A 16,647-nucleotide genomic window follows, 5' to 3' on the forward strand; every position below is an offset into this window, starting at 1 on the left:
TACATGCATGCACAGCTCGCATCAAGTGTGTGTGTGTGGCGCATCCCTGAGCGAACCGGCAGTAACGGCAGCCAGAACCCACTCCTGTCTGAAACAGATACTACAGATAATATCACAATTAAATATGATACTTTAATACATCATATATGAGATTTAAAGTTGTCTCCTGATTAATGAATGCAATAAATATAATAAGCATTGTGCTAGTAAAAGCAAGAAGAAAAGATCTTGGGCAGTCCCTAATATTTTTCCTTGCCTGTAGTGCCGTATATTCTCTAATGAATAAGGAGAAAAATTGTTCCCAAAGGTGAAACACATATTTGTATGAAGGGCTGGGAGAAAAATAGCACTAAACATGAGTAGTGGGGTTTTTAATCTGTAATTGAAGACAATTTTTATCTGTAATTGAATCTACAGATAGTCCTTGACATATGACCACAGTTGGGCCCAACATTTCTGTTACTAAGCGAGACATTTATTTAGTGAGCTTTGCCCCTATTTTACGACCTTTCTTGCCACAGTTATTAAGTGAATCACTGCAAGTATTAAGTTAGTAGCATGTTTGTTAAGGGAATTTGGCTTCCCCATTGACTTTGCTTGTCAGAAGATCCCAAAAGGTGATCACACCCCCCTGGGACTCTGCAACCAACCTATTCAATTCCCGAGCATCTAAATTTTGATTATGTGACCATGGAAATGCCACAACAGTCGCAAGTGTGAAAAATCATCTTAAGTGGTCTCCAAAACGATCACTAAATGAATGGTTGTAGGTCAAGGACTATTGTATATCAAATATATGTTTCAGAAATGTATTTCAGGTAACTTGGGCTTGCACTTAGCCAGCACAGGTAGACTAATCACAGCATCAGGACAGCATTAAGAGAACAAAAATACTTACTGTAGTAGAAAAACAATTCTTTTGCTCCCAAAATAGTAAACATCAAGGTCAAGGGCAACAAGTAGCCTCCCAAATTTCTCCCAAAAAACTATTCTACCCTAGTAATATTGTACTGTTGCTGGAAAGGGCAGGTTTTTTTCTGGGGAGGGGGTTGTAATTACAGTGGTCTCCTTCATTGCACTTATTATATCCTTAGCACTAGTGAAAATTATGTCTTAAAAATAATTGATGCAGACTTGGAATTGTCTTACGAGACGATGGGAGGTAATTGCAGCATAGAGTCTATAGATTGCTTGTTCTTTCTTAGACTAGTGAAGATAGTCATATGTTCATTTACCTTAAACCAGCATGGAACCATGTTACCAGACATTTTCCAGGTGTTCCTGTCTCATCACAGGGATTAAGGGTACTCCAGTGCAAAAAAGACTTTGGTTTTCTTCCTGCAGTTAAATCATGAACTCACCAATTCAATTTAATCCTTAATTTTCATAACGCATTTAGCAGTAAGCAATTAATAAAAGCATAGATAAATCTTCATGTGATATCTTTGTAGATGGAAATATAGGTTTTATAACACTGTATTCAATTGTCCTAGAAAGAGGCTGATCACTGAACTGGAAACATGAAAATGTCCATCTTCAGAATAAATTTCATTGTTTAGGGGTTGTTAAACAGAATTTGTGCTAAAATACTATTCCAGAGATCTCACTGGAAATCCAAGAGAGAGGATTTTTTAGATATATGTTGATAGCAGTCCTAAAACATCTGCCTCTGCAGTAAAACTGCTACTATGGTGAATATATGGTAAACTTCTAAAAATTGTTTGTCAGTGCTTACATGAAGACTATGAAAAGTTCTAGCAGGCTGGATTAATTAATAGAATTAAAGGCCTAAAATATTGGTCAAACTGAAAAATCAGACATTATGAGAAAAACATATTACATACTTTCTTATGTAGACTTGCATAACAACACAAACACAAATACATTGCCCAATTTTTTTCTGTCTGTGATTTCATAAAGGAAATAAGAATCATGCAAATTGACTGCCAATTGGAATATAGATTGCAGTTTCTATGGAAAAGAATGTTTTCTGGAAATATTTATATAGTATTGAAAATTCCTGGAAATAGAATTCATAGTGGTAAAATGACAGTCAAGCTTTTGGGTTCAACAGATTACAGTGCATTAGACTACATGAAGAATTTGCAAGTAGGTCTTTCTGGAACCTGAGAGAGTAAACAAATTACCACAAAAATTCTTAATCTGGAATTTATGCATTGCTTACCTAAAGTTCAGTATGTAATTATAATGTTCACTACTGTGAATGGAAACATAATGGGAGATATTTTAATAGAACGTAATGTGATTTCCATAAGATCATTTCAGCAACAAAGTGTTAGCCAAGAATAGTTGGATTTTCCTACAGTTGCCTACAATTTGAGAAAAATTAAAAGAATGATAAATAGAAGAGGGGGTAGGTTTGTTTAAAAATATCTGCCCTTTAGAAATATCCTCAGCATTTAATTTCTCAGCCTTAGGATGCAGAAACTTATACTGGTGCTCCTTAAAAACAGTGAAATTTATCATTCCAAAATTCTTTTCTGGTTTAGGAAACTCATCCAATGATCGAACTAGCTGCTGTAACTATATTAAATCACTAGGAAATGTGGTTTCCCAAGGCTCTGACTCCATTCAGAGCAATTATTTAACAGACTTTCATATACTTATGTGACTGCTGTACTTCTTTAATAGCCATTTGAGGTCTTGGGAATTACGATAATGTTCATAAAATTTAAGAGATTTGAAACAAAATTGCATTTTAACTACCTTTTCCTTTGAACTGCTAGTCTTGATCATGATTGCTGGTCATGTTCACTCATTGCTAGTCATATTGAAATTGAAAGACTTCAGCAAATCGGGTTCTGACATTTATGTTATTATATTTATCTTTACAATGTACTGGAAATACTTGTTTTATAATTAAATCCTGGCTAAAACATTTCTCATATATGGTATAGCTGACCTTAAGACATGAATTTGCTCTAGGAAGGAGACGGTGATGGGGTAGGAATCTTTCCTATAACCCCTGGTTACCTTTACAAACCCCAAAACAAGTTTTTATGTATACAGCAGACCTTTGTGATTGTGTTCTATACAACACAATGCTGAAAAAAAAACCTGTATCTATGTAACTGACAGTATCTTACAGCTTATATTTCATCCTCTTGATATCAGAAATATATCACAAGTTGTTACCATCAAAGATAAATTTACAGCAACTGTAATTATCTCACATAATTTTTTTGTCTAATGGAGCTCAGAACTTCCATCATAAGTCATAAAGATCGTAAGTCAAAGCATCGAGGTGACTGGACCTGATTTTACAACATTTTTTGTGTCAGTCATGAAGCTATTTTGCTGGGCCATTTACCAGAAAATGGTAAAAAAACATTGTAAATTGTGTCACATAATCATAGAACATTGCAAAAGGCTATAAAGGTGTGCCAATTGCCAAAATGCAGTTGTGTGTGTGAGAGAGAGAGAAAAGGGGAGAGAGGGAGGGAGGGAGGGGAGAGAGAGAGGGAGAGGGAGAGAGAGAGAATGCATATGTGCATGCACTCGCCAGAACTCTGGAAATGGGTTGTAACTACTGTACTTGGAATTCTAAGTAATTTTTCCTCTTTCCCTAATACAGTGTTTCGCAACTTTAAACTCCCAGAATTCTCCAGCTGGCATGCTCACTGGAGAATTCTGGGTGTTAAAGTCTACATAGCTTAAACACGGCTCTAATGTGAAGGAACTTTTTTAATTCAGTCATTTTTCCTGTGGTTGTTGATAGGCCTTTATGCTAAAAACAGCAGTTTTTCACTTTACTCATCTAGTATCCACACTGAGATACTGCTATTGGCTTCATTGCAGTCCCCAGTGGACTCTTACCCTTTCACAAGACACCCACACAATCTGGCATGATGCGCTGTCACTGGCAGACCCTTTTCCAACAGGATCCACGGAGGAATTGTCCTGGCCGAAGAAGTCTGGCTTCAGTTGAATTGGTTTGCATCACATCTGCTTACCATATGGTTCCTTTTAGCTATTTTCTTGCATTCATAACCAACAATTAAATTCTTCTAAAATTAAGAAATTGAAATTTGAAGAAATAACTTAATGTCTTAATTTGTGTCTTGATGCAAGGGTAGCCTGATCTTGATTTCATTGTTTAAAGAGTAAGCTTATAAACCTTCCATAGGAATTGGACTTTGCGTGCAACAAAACAATTCTTTCTATGGCCTGAGCTTCCCTCCTGACCTTTGGTCTTTATGGTTATATATAGGACAATTTTTTAAGGAAGTAGGATGCTACAGAAGCATCCAGTTGTCCAGTCAACTAATATTTTGGGAGAGGGTGAGAATTGGGTAGATGAATGACTATGGAGATTCTCAGCCAAACAGGTCATAGTTGTCCCAAGTGGTGTTGTGGTTTTTTTGGTTTTTTTTTTGAGAGGCAACAGGACTCTGAAGAGCTGAAAAAGCTTCTTGGAAGCGTCTTCAAAGAAAAACAAGAAAGTCCAGTTGCCTCTTGAAAAAGCACCTTTAAGACGATTGTAGATGGGACCTTGGGCCAGGGGAGATACGGCTGGGGTCAGGAGAGCTTATGTATTTGTTAGGAAGAGAGTCAGTCAGCCAGGAATATCATGATGACAATGTGTAAAGAGAAATGTGGTGAGACTTGGGAGGGTGGACCATTCTTAGGTAATGCAATTCCAATGTCTTGTACTGGTATCATGTTCCAGCTCTTGGTGCTTACTCCCAATGCCTGGTCATTGGGCTTAGGAGGATCAGCTGCTTCTCCATGGCACATCCATCTCTAATAAGGCTTTCCTTACCTAATGATAGATTATCTGACTTCTCTCATTGTCTTTGCTTGGAAGACACCAGCTGGGAAGGTCGCAAGTGTGGATTCCATGACCCCAGAACACTGCAACTCCTGTAAATGCAGGCCAGTGGCCAAGCAACAAAATTTTGATCATGTGACTGTGGGAATGCTACCATGGTTATAAATGTAAAGACCAGTCATAAGTCACTTTTTCAGTGCTGTTGTAAGTATGAATGGTCTCTAAATGAATGGTTGTAAGTTAAGGACAGTCTGTAAAAGAGAGTGCAAGGAAAGGGAGTTGGATTAGAAGACCTCCAAAGTCCTTTCCAACTCTATTATTCTGTTATTCTGGAGTAATTCAGATATTGCAATTGACAAGCATTTCCAGATTAAAATTTAATGTCAAGAAAGAATTTCATATTTTAAAAATTGTTGATTATCATTTAGAGAACAAAGCAATATTAGTTATACTTAATTAATTGTTATGGCTTCATTCTAGTAGTAGTTCAGTTCATCTAGGGCAAATCGCCTTCCATTTTAAACATTTCTATTCCATTATCTGCCATAGAGGGGTTACATTCAAGGATGTAGCAATAGTTCTTAACATTTTTAATGCCAATAGTTTTTGTTACTTGCTACACAAGGGGTTTTTTCAGTATAAAATATTTGAAAAAGGAAGATAAAAGGGAAGTAGCAAAGTGTCAAATAATAATGAGCTAAGTTTTCTCAAAGTAGAAACTTTGTTCCACTGTTAACAGATGAAAGGGATGATAAGATGGTCTGTGGTGCATTGGTTTTTTATAGCTTTTGTATAAATTCATGTTACTTTAACCTTTTTATAAAAGGATATTTCAATTTGGATAGCTTGCCCATTTTGTAAATATACATTTTTTTCCTGTATTAATGGAAGAGATTTTAAAAATTATCTTTTTTTTAAAGGATATTTAAAGCAATGAGGCTTGGAATTTATTTTCACCCAGTAATGCAGGAAAAAGCTCTATGTTTGCAAAAACAGTTAACCACTCTGCAGTGAGGTTATTACATGCTCAAAAGTGGAAAGACTCTACCCACAATGGAATAATGCCAGGTGAAGATGATGGAATTTGCAGATATGTCCAAACTCTCTTCCTTGATTAAAGAATGCTTATAGCTTACTCGAAACCCCTTTTAGACCTTTTTGCGTGAATAGAAAAAAAATGATCATATTTTTTATGTTGTTGATGTTTAGCAAAAAATAGTTAATAAAAAAAGACAGGTTTTTTGGTAACCTTGCAGTAAAAGTTAATTTTGTAATTGTACCAATGGTGGGATTCACTTACCTTCACTACTGGTTCACAAATGTGAGCACAGTCACCTTCTGCGCATGTGCACTGCCTTCTGTGCATGTGCAAAAGGTCACACCTTATATCGGGATGGGTGGGCGGAACCTCCAGCAGAAGCCGCTACGGGTTCACCCAAACTGGTAAGAACTGGCTGCATACCACTTACGAATTGTACCTAATATTTGCTGCAAAGAAAATCAGAAGGTACTTCTTTCTTTTCTTTCTTTTTTTTGCCTTTTTTGTCTTTGTCTTTTTTCTTTCGTTTTTCCTTTCTTTTCTTTATACTAGTTCTTGTTAGTTTTAATTTTCTATTCAAATATATTTAAAGTTTATCACTGATTAGTTTTGAATATTGATTTACCACCCTGATATTCCCCATTTGGTTTTCTATTGCCTCTAGCAGTTGATATCTTTATCGACTTTATTAATAATTATTTATGAAGAAAATGGGATTATTTAATGCATGGTTCTTAGATTTTTGAAAATATGTATTAATTTTTGTTATCAACCAATTTTTATCAAAGTTTTCAAATAACCTAAATTTACTTTGGGGCAAAATGAATTTTGATCCAGTTTGAATGGACTTGCATGAGGAGCATTATAGAAAGCATTAAATATGTAATATATCATATATATAAATTTCATATGCAGATTTGGTGAGATGGGCTGCTATAGCTGTAGAAAAATCAGAAAGTTTCATCAGATATTTTAAAATTGAAACTGAGATTAAAAAGAAGGAAAAACTGCTAGCTAAGAAAGTCCTGTTGGAAGATTTATCATCTGACTGACAAAATGATAAGATGTCATTTTCTCATCAGCAGTCAAGGAATTCTTTTGAAATAACGTTTCTGGAAACAGCCAAAATAAAATCCATTGCTGTAAATGCAATATAATGATACTGTTTTAATTCTTTAACCAAAATGAAATAAATACCCTGTGAAATAGTATGCTTTAAGTGCACATTCATAGGACCATTAGCCTAGCGATATTTCTAACCTTTCCAGTTCAGAACCGTATAATGGAAAATAAGAATATACAGTATTTCAAATGCATTGATTTAATAATATTCCAGACTTTACTGTGGAAGAGTTTTCACTTTTCTATCTCATTTTTGGAATATATCTCCAAATTTATTCAGCATGCAATGTACCCCTTGAAGATTTATCATGCATAAAAACACTGCGCCAAAATGCTTTATATTGTTAAAGGGGACTATTTGTAGCTCATGGGTTGAATTGAGGGGTCCTTGGGGCTCTCTGTGCGTGGTTGTTTTTATGCAGATGTTTCATTTTATGTATATAGTGTATAAACGCACACGGACATATATACATGTATTATTTTATATATTTTTGCTGTTATTATTGCTTAAATGCGCTTTTAAAAAAACCTGAAATGCAACTGTGCAATGCAGAAGCTTCTCTCAATCTAGAGGTTTTAGCTGTATGAGAGCTCCAAACTATTTTAACAAAAAATGCAAAATGCATTTAGTGTATATGTTGCAGTATTTGTTTGGATTACTGTATTCAAACCACTTACTTTAAAGGTTTTTTTTTTGTTTCTTTCATTTCATTCTCTTTTTTCCTTCCCTTTTAGGATATTAATGTATGTATTCTTGAGAATTATCCTGAATGTTCCAATCCCAGGTTATTTTATATTATTCCATATTTCTGTGGACAGCATCCAAAATGCAGGTAATTTATAAACTTACCTTTTCTTCTAGCTTTTGTCTTCTTATAATCTTTCTTATTGTTCAGGGAATCTACGATGAGTTAGATTTAAAAGATTCAGCACCAAAATTCCAACCAAAGTCAAATGTAACCTGAAGGACACTGAATTTCAGGTTGTCACCTGAATGTATACAGTACAGTACAGGTAGTCCTAGACTTAGGACCACAATTGAGGCCAAAATGTCTATTGCTAAGTGAAACATTTATTAAGTGACTTTGCCCCATTTTACGACCTTTCTTGCCACAGTTAAATGAATCACTGTAGTTGTTAAATTAGTGAAATTGTTGTTAAGTGAATCTGGCTTCCCCGTTCACTTTGCTTTTTAGAGAGTCGCAAAAGTGGGTCATTTGATCGCGCTGAGCCATGCGATCGTAGGGAGCTTTTTAAAGCATTTTCCCCCCTGCCTGTTCACCCAAATTGGCAGGAAAAAAATGCTTTAAAAAGTGAAAAAAAAAGGTTCCATGATAATCAGTTGTGCTATGCAATCGTGGGAACTTCCCCCCCCCCCTTTTTAAAGAATTTTTTTGCTACCTATTCACCTGAACCAGTAGTAAAAAAAAGGCTTTAAAAACGGGGGAAAAGGTTCCCACAATCGCATGGCACAGCTGAATCTTTCCCTCCCCCCACTTCTTAAAGCATTTTTTACTACTGGTTCAGGTGAATAGGTAGTAAAATATGCTTTAAAATTTTTTAAAAAGTTGGCCACAACCACCGAGTCACATGACCCCACCCCACCGATCCATGCCCAGAGAACCGGTGGCAAACACTTTTCATTTCACCACTATCTTGTAGGCACCCTTCTCCAATATACAGTCCCAATGTTTTAGACTACAACTGTCATCATTGTGGCTAATGAGAATAATAGTCCAATGATCAGAGCTAAACTGTAATACAAATCTTTTGGAGTACATATGTTATGGAAAGTTGCCTATAGTGTATATCAGCATCTGAAAATCTTAATTACAAGATACTTTAAAATATTCTAAATATGACTCTGAAGCCTTTATAGTTACAATTAACTACTGTTGTTTCATATGTGGTGATTTACATCCTAGCAGGTTGTGTCATTTTAAATGTGAAGAATATTGTTTAAAAAAAAACTTTTTTTTTAAGGGAACCTGGTGAATGGGCCCTCGAAAGAGCAAAAATGAATGTGAATGAAAATTTCCTCCTTGTGGGCATTCTGGAAGAATTGGAGGATGTGCTGCTTTTATTAGAAAGATTTTTACCTCATTATTTCAAGGATGTACTCAGCATCTACAAAAACCCAGGTAACTCTCTTGATAGTATGTCACTAGTTGTTTTTATGACTCAGAATAAAAGTTGCTGCTCTGCTTGATCGCTTTATTAATTTAATTTAGGAAATCTACTTATTTGGCATATAGACCAGTCATTTTATGAAAGCTATACAATTATTGTTATCAGATTGGAGTTGCTTATTGTATGCTAGATAGATTAGTAAAACATTATTTGTTAGATTTTCTATGTTTCCCAGGAGTTCAAGACAATTTGGCACTGGTGGGATTCAGTTGGTTCGGGCCGGTTCGGGCAAACTGGTTGTTAAATTTCCGGCTGCCCCTGCCCCTTCCTGCCTTGCTCCTTCCAGGAATCCCCATGCGTCCCATTTTGGCTCCCAGGTAAGTACAGGGAGCCAAAACCCGTTTTTGTTCCCAGGGGGGTGCAGGAGGCTGAGTGCTGCCTGTCACACCCCCTGGCCATGCCCACTATGGCCACGCCCACCCACCCGATCATTAGTGGTGGGATTCATCATGAATCCCACCACTGAATGTAGATCTTCTCTAGTCTTCCCCACATTGATAACTCTCCATTTGGGCTGAGAGATAGTGAGTGCCCAAGGATATCCAGTGAGCTTCTGTAGCTAAGAACAGGCATGAATCTGACTTTCCTGGAGGTTCCAGGGATGATGGCTAGAGTGTGAATTTGAAAGAAAGCCTTCCAGAAATGATAAATCCCTTCCCTAATATTGCAAAGAAAACCAAATTGATGCATCACCAGAACTTAAGCTTAATTCAAGGAGTACTTTACATGCATATGGGCAACCTTGATAAATTCATGCCAATTGCCAAGCATCTGAATTTTGATCATATGACCATGGGAATACTGCAAGAGTCATAAGTGTGAAAAACGGTCATAAGTTAGTTTTTCCAGTGCGCCTGTAACTTTAAATGACCACTAAACAAGTACTAACTTGTATTTATAGAATTCTATTGATCCTCTTTTCATATTAGCTTGATTTGGCCAGAAGATGGCACTGCATGTCTACTTTTCTTTTACAATTATAAAATAGACCCTTAAAAAATGAGGGAGTTGAAATTTCCCTGTTCTTCCTTCTGAATATATATATATATATATATTATCTCGAATAATAATGATCTAAGAAGGTTTATGTAGCACTTTTTAAAAACAACTTTTATTTTGTTCCCTTTATAAATATAGCTGGAATACTGCTGCTTGGAATATTTTTATATAAAGAAAGAATAACATCTATTAATTACAAACGTTGCTGCAGTGTTGCTTTTAGCACAATAAAAAAAGAAACTATGCATATAAATATAAAGTATACATTATTTATCCAAACGGGAGCCATACGCCTTCAGTTAGTCGGTCATTCGTGCATCTAGAATTGGTGTTTATTGCAGTGCATAAAAATTCCTCTACATGGGTTTACGACTTGCATTTGCTCTTCAATAGTTACATTAAAGTAAACTAAGGGACATAAATGTGCAGTACAATATTTTCAGAACAGAGGGAAAACATACTGTTTTAATTGTTTTTGTTTTAATTATGTAAAAAAAGTTAGTGACAGAGATTTATAAATTCAAAATTGGATGCCTCAGATTGGATAACAGCAAGGAAATGTGTAAATCTGTATAGAGCAGTCCGAGACAAGCAATTGCATAGATACGGCTCCCAGTACGAAATCCATGAATCAGATAACACCTAGATTTTGTAGCCCCCTGTATTTTTTTTAAAGTGCCTCCTTTTAACAAACAACTGCAAAAGAACCTTGAAAGTAAGCAGAGATAAGATGGTGGCAGAGAAACAAAGCAGTCCATCAGTAGCCTGCCCCCAGAGGGGTACTAGAACTAAATCTATAACAAAGAAACTTCTATATTAAGAAACCAGATGTGAGCATTGAAAGAAATAGCTCCATGGGGCACAATCCTAAATAGGCCGTAAAATGTCAACTTCATGTTAAGTCAAAAAGAAACAAACAAAATCCTATAAATATAAATAGAAAATTAAATAGGAAGTATATGTGAACGTAGTTTTCTACTTGCCTCTTCCATTGAATAATAAAGGAATCCAAACTAAAGCTGCATAAATGGAAAAACAAGGATTCCCATTTTTTTCCTCCTACTCAAGAAAGGCCTGTTGAGATAGCCTAGGACAGTGATGGCAAACCTATGGCACGTGTGCCACAGGTGGCACGCGGAGCCATTTGTCAGGGCACGCGAGGCGCTGCCCTGTCAGCTGGCCAGCACGCATGCGCGGGCTGGCCAGCTCAGTTCACCTTTTTTTAAAGCCATTTTTCGCCCTCCCCAGGCTCCAGAGGCTTTATAGGAGCCTGGGGAGGGCAAAAAGAGCCCCCCCGCCGCCCCAGAGGCTTCATGAGCTTCTGTGAAGCCTCCCGAGCGTAAAAAACCGGCCCTATGGGCAAACCGGAGGTTCGGGAACAGACTTCCTGTTTGCTTGGAGGGTTGTTTTGACTGCTCCGGAGGCTTCAGGGAAGCCTCCTGAAAGTTCCTGAAACCTCCGGAGGGCTTCCGGGGGGGCGGGGGAGGCCGTTTTCGCCCTCCCCAGGCTCCTATAAAGCCTCTGGAGCCTGGGGAGGGTGAAAAATGGCTTTAAAAAAAGGTGAACTGAGCTGGCCAGCACGCACATGCGCGCTGGCCAGCTGACAGGGCAGCGCATCGCGTGCCCTGACAAATGGTTCCGCGTGCCACCTGTGCCAGGGGTTCGTGCCTGTAGTGCATGCATGCGCACTGGGGGGGTGTCGCGCATTGCATTATGGGTGCGGCATGCCTGCACACGACCCCCCTGCGCTCCCCCCATTTGTGGCACACGAGCCAAAAAAGGTTCGCCATCGCTGGCCTAGGAAGAATGTCCCTGTTCTCATGCCTCTATTGTATGGCTAATTCCCTATGTAGAAGGAGGACAAGAGAATAACCTGCTAGATCAGTTCTAAGAATGCTTTAGTGGGGAAAGCAGAGTCTTCCTAAAGATTCCCATTATGATCCAAAGCCCTGACTACATAACCCAAGGAGCCTCTGCTATTGCCATGTACAAAAGGCAGAGAGAGGGAGGGAGGGAGGGAGGGAGGGAGGGAGGGAGAGGGAGGGAGGGAGAGAGAGAGAGAGAGAGAGAGAGAAGTACTCAGCTGTGCAAAGAAATGCCTTGTGTCAGATAATCTACTTGAAAGCAGAATATGGTTCCCAGGTACACTGGTTTTTGTGATGAGTTGTTGACCATTATTGACCATGCTCAGAAAGTGGGGAGTTTCCTGCACATAAGAATATACTGTGGCTGAGTATTGTAGAATGATTTCCATAGTAAAATTGAGGAAAAGGTTCATCCTAACAGTAGCAAATTCACATACATCTGTTTGCAGTTAATTGTTCTAATTATTGGAGCTGGTGTGCAGAGGAAATGATCACAACACAAACCATCCTAATAATGAGAAAACAGCTTACCTGAAGCAGTCTCCCTGTACAAAAGGCAGAGAAAGAGAGAAGTAGTCAGCTATTCAAAGAAGTGCCTTGTGTCAGATAATCTGCTTGAAAGCGGAATATGGTTCCATAGATTTTTGTTAGGGTTATCCTTAACCCAGGGATGTCCAAACTTGGGAACTTTAAGACTTGTGGACTTCAACTCCCAGAATTCCCCAGCCAGCTTGGCTGGCTGGGGAATTCTGGAAGTTGAAGTCCACAAGTCTTAAAGTTCCCAAGTTTGGACACCCCTGCCTTAACCCCTCAAGTTCTGTTCTCTATTTTTTTAAAAAAAATCACCTGTTCAGCAGATGAGGAGGCTAGAGTAATCTGACCCTGTACATGACCAACAAATAGTTCTTGACTTACGACCATTCATTTATTGACTATTAATAATTATAATGGTGCTGAAAAAAGTGACTTGTAACTGGTCCTCCCACTTACGATCATCACAGCTTCTCCACAGTCAGGTCATCAGAATTTGGGTTGTTGGCAACCAGCTGTATTTATGATGGTTGTAGCATCTTGGGGTCACGTGATCGCTATTTGCAACCTTTTCATCCAAGTTCCAACAAGCAAAGTCAATGGAGGAAACCAGATGCATTGAATGACCTCACAATTTGCTTATTAAACATGGCAAAAAAGTTCCTAAAATTGGGCACATCTCAGTTAACAGCCACATTGCTTAGTAACAAAAGTCCCAGTTCCAATTGTGATTGTAAATCAAGGACTACCTGTATGTTGAAACAAGAAATTAGACACTGACTCACAACAAGATTTACTTATAGAATAGTAGACCAATTTCGTTGTATACATGATGTACAATGACAATAAAGGCTATACTATACTAGACATGTAGTTCATCCCTACATTAGAAGCTTATATTATCTTTGTCTACTTCCCTTGTAATCTGACTTGAGTTAAACTCAATAGTGACTTCCACATATCATGGCTGAAGTGTGAAATCTACATGTTTTAAAGAAATACATTTCATGTTTTGATTATGCTTATATGATTGCCACAAACCACTGAATATAACATATGAGTTGCTGTGGAAAAATTCGTGCGATAGTAGCTGCTCTGTATCAGCAACACTTTCATATGAATTGTATAAAATAATGCCGTGCAAGATCATTTTCGGATAATCTTTTTGCTGCTCTTTATGGGAAGTGTGCCTCAGAGAAAAGCCAACTGAACAAAACTGGGACTCAAGCCAGCTCTGAGGCGATGGGAAGACTTTTTTTCCTCATTATGCCAGCGAGCTAAGGAAATTCTTGAATATATATCCCCCCCCCTTTTTTTTTTGCTGTCCTCTCTTTCATTAGACAGCAGAGATTAAAATGTTCCATTTGCAATAGGTCTATTTTATGAGGAACATGATCACTTTAAGCAATAATTAATAAGAACAAACCCCAAAATTCAGAATCGTGGCTTATTCATATTAAGCATAATTCAACAACCACAGTCCTCACTCCAAACATCTCAGGAAATAATGGGACATATCTTTAATGGGACATATCATTCCCATGAGATAGATGGATTGAGACTCATCCAAGTTCATTTATGTAGCAGAAAACATTGTTTGGACATAATTCTATGTGAGGGGAAAAAGTATTAGTACCATGTTTATGGGGCCATTTGATAAATTGGACATTCCCAACAGACTCTTAACTTTCCAATTTAAGGACTAGTATTGGCTAAAAGAATTTGAGGGGCTGGGAATTTGAATACCAATTAACCTTCATTAGGGTACAATCTGCTTTAATTGCATGTTCCTTTGAGGCTTTTTCAGTATCTCTTGAATGCATAGAAGAAAGTAGATGGAAAGCATTCTTACTTACTAACGATACTCTTCTTAGAAGAAATATTTGCTTGGCATCAATCATCTGAGGCCTGAATTTGATTTCATACAGCATTTTATTTATGATTATATATTGTGAACAACAAGAGTTTTACTGAAGAGCAGTCAGAAAGCCTTTTAAATAGATGAAGTGAGACGGCTGCTCTAAATGATCACAGCAAATTCAGTTTTATAGCTATGAATTGTTCCATTAACTAACCATTGAAACGGTACAAAGCTATAATGATTTACAACGTTTTCAGAAGGCTTATTTTGTGTTAGGATTAATCTAGGGCAGGGGTGTCCAAACTTGGCAACTTTAAGACTTGTGGACTTCAACTCCCAGAATTCCCCAGCCAGCAGAGCTGGCTGGGGAATTCTGGAAGTTGAAGTCCACAAGTCTTAAAGTTGCCAAGTTTGGACACCCTTGATCTAGGGCATATAGAATATGGGATTGTGGGTTGCTTTTTTACAAATCTGAGCAGAATTGCATGTACGTGTTAGTATTTTGTTAGAAATCACACTCAGCACATTTTTCTCTGGTTGTAACTTGAGCCACTTGAAACTGCAGTAGCTTCAACTAATTTTTTTTCTCACAGAGTTCTAGTTCAAACTTATATTCAATGATTCTTAACATCGTTTCAATCCATTCCTCTTTTGCAAATGAATAATGATTAAGAGCATTTCTAGATTTTTAGCACCTTGGCTTTTGGTGTAAAATTTATAGCAAGAGTTATTTAGATAGAGAGAAAAATTAGATCAGTTTTGAATGCTTATTATACTTGGACACTTTGAACATTTTTTAGAATATATTATTATTTGTTTTAGACCCAAATGATAATTTTGGAAATTGAGAATTTAATATGACGATGAGGAGGAGTTACATGCTAAGTTATTTCATTTTTAGTAGGATGGAGTGGCTTCACAATCTACTCTTTCTTGTTATGACATATTGGAAAAAAACATGGGAAATAAGTATTAAATGACAGGTAATTTCCCTTTTCTCTAAATCAGGAGGAAATAGTAATTGGATGGGTAAAAAGCAGCAGCACCTTATTACTGCTACTAAATCCCAATAATGTTTGCTTCAAGCAAAATAAAATCCAAATATAAATTTGTAACTAGAGCTTAATTGTGGCTATGAAGATATGTTGAATTTTATAAACGTCCTTGACTTACAGCCATTCGTATGATCGTTGCAGTGAAAAAAGCGAGTTACAACTGGTCCTGCACTTATGACTGTCATAGCATCCCCACAGTCACATGATCAAAATTTGGTTGCTTAGCAATAGCCATGTGTTCTGACCCCCTTTCCTCCGTTGCCCACACAGCACACACACTCCGGAACAGTACAAGGGAACAAGGTTTATTACACCAACAGACAAGAGGTTTTGTGGCAGCAAGCCACCAAGACAGAACTCACAGAGATAGAACACACAAAAGCAGCTATCCAGCTTGCCAGGATCCCAGACTAGAGTTGCTGGCTTAAGTCCTTTGTTGATTGCTACGCAGAGCCTCTCCAGAGTCAACCCTTTTATAACCTAAAAAGGGCGTCTCCCAAACAGCACCTGAGAGCTCTTTACTGCCTATAATTACGCCCACGCTCCTTGCGTCTGTGGGCGCGCCGGAAACGGGCATCTAGAAACGCCCTGCTAAGTCCTGAGTCACTGTCCTCTCCGCTGCTCCAAGGCAGGGCATCGGGAGTCCTCCTCCTCGGGCTCTCACCGCTGCTCCATGCCTCTGGCGCCACCTGGTGGCCGACCAGACTCTCGGATTCCTGCTCAGCCTCCGAATCCTGTCCAGGATCGCCCATCTCCTCTGGAGCTGACTCGTATGGAGTATCACTCTCGGAGTCTGGTGACAGCGGCACCGGCTGGGCCACAACAGCCATGTATTTGGGGTTACAATGGGGTCATGTGATCACCATTTGCAGCCTTCCCAGATAAATTCCAACAAGCAAAATCAAGGCAGGAAGCAGAATTTGCTTAATAACCATGTGATTCACTTTAAAAATTCAGTGATTTGCTTAACAACCATGACCAAAGATAATAAAAGTGGGTGTGACTCGCTTAACAATGGCTTAGCAATGGAAAATCTGAGCCCAATGGTGTTTGTTAATCAAGGACTACCTGTAACCCAAAATTAACCACATTGAAGGAAACAGAATTTTACTGGTCTCATAGGAATAATTGTACTATGTATAAAATAAAAAAGAATTGTCTGGATACTTTGCCAACTAAGGAGCTATAAAATG

At 37.9% G+C, this 16,647-nt stretch overlaps 1 protein-coding gene across 3 annotated transcripts in view; it reads left to right on the forward strand.

The window, feature by feature from the left end:
- Nucleotides 1-16,647, forward strand: part of UST (uronyl 2-sulfotransferase) — a 108,248-nt gene that overhangs the window by 78,454 nt on the left and 13,147 nt on the right. For all 3 annotated transcript variants that reach the window (XM_081945667.1, XM_081945665.1, XM_081945666.1), the window contains 2 exons: nt 7,689-7,786; nt 8,937-9,094. In XM_081945667.1, the coding sequence (XP_081801793.1) occupies nt 7,689-7,786; nt 8,937-9,094 (256 nt within the window). The remainder of the gene's footprint in view (nt 1-7,688; nt 7,787-8,936; nt 9,095-16,647) is intronic.

This window comes from Natrix helvetica (assembly GCF_964273705.1).
Source record: "Natrix helvetica genome assembly, chromosome: 2".
Taxonomy (NCBI): domain Eukaryota; kingdom Metazoa; phylum Chordata; class Lepidosauria; order Squamata; family Natricidae; genus Natrix; species Natrix helvetica.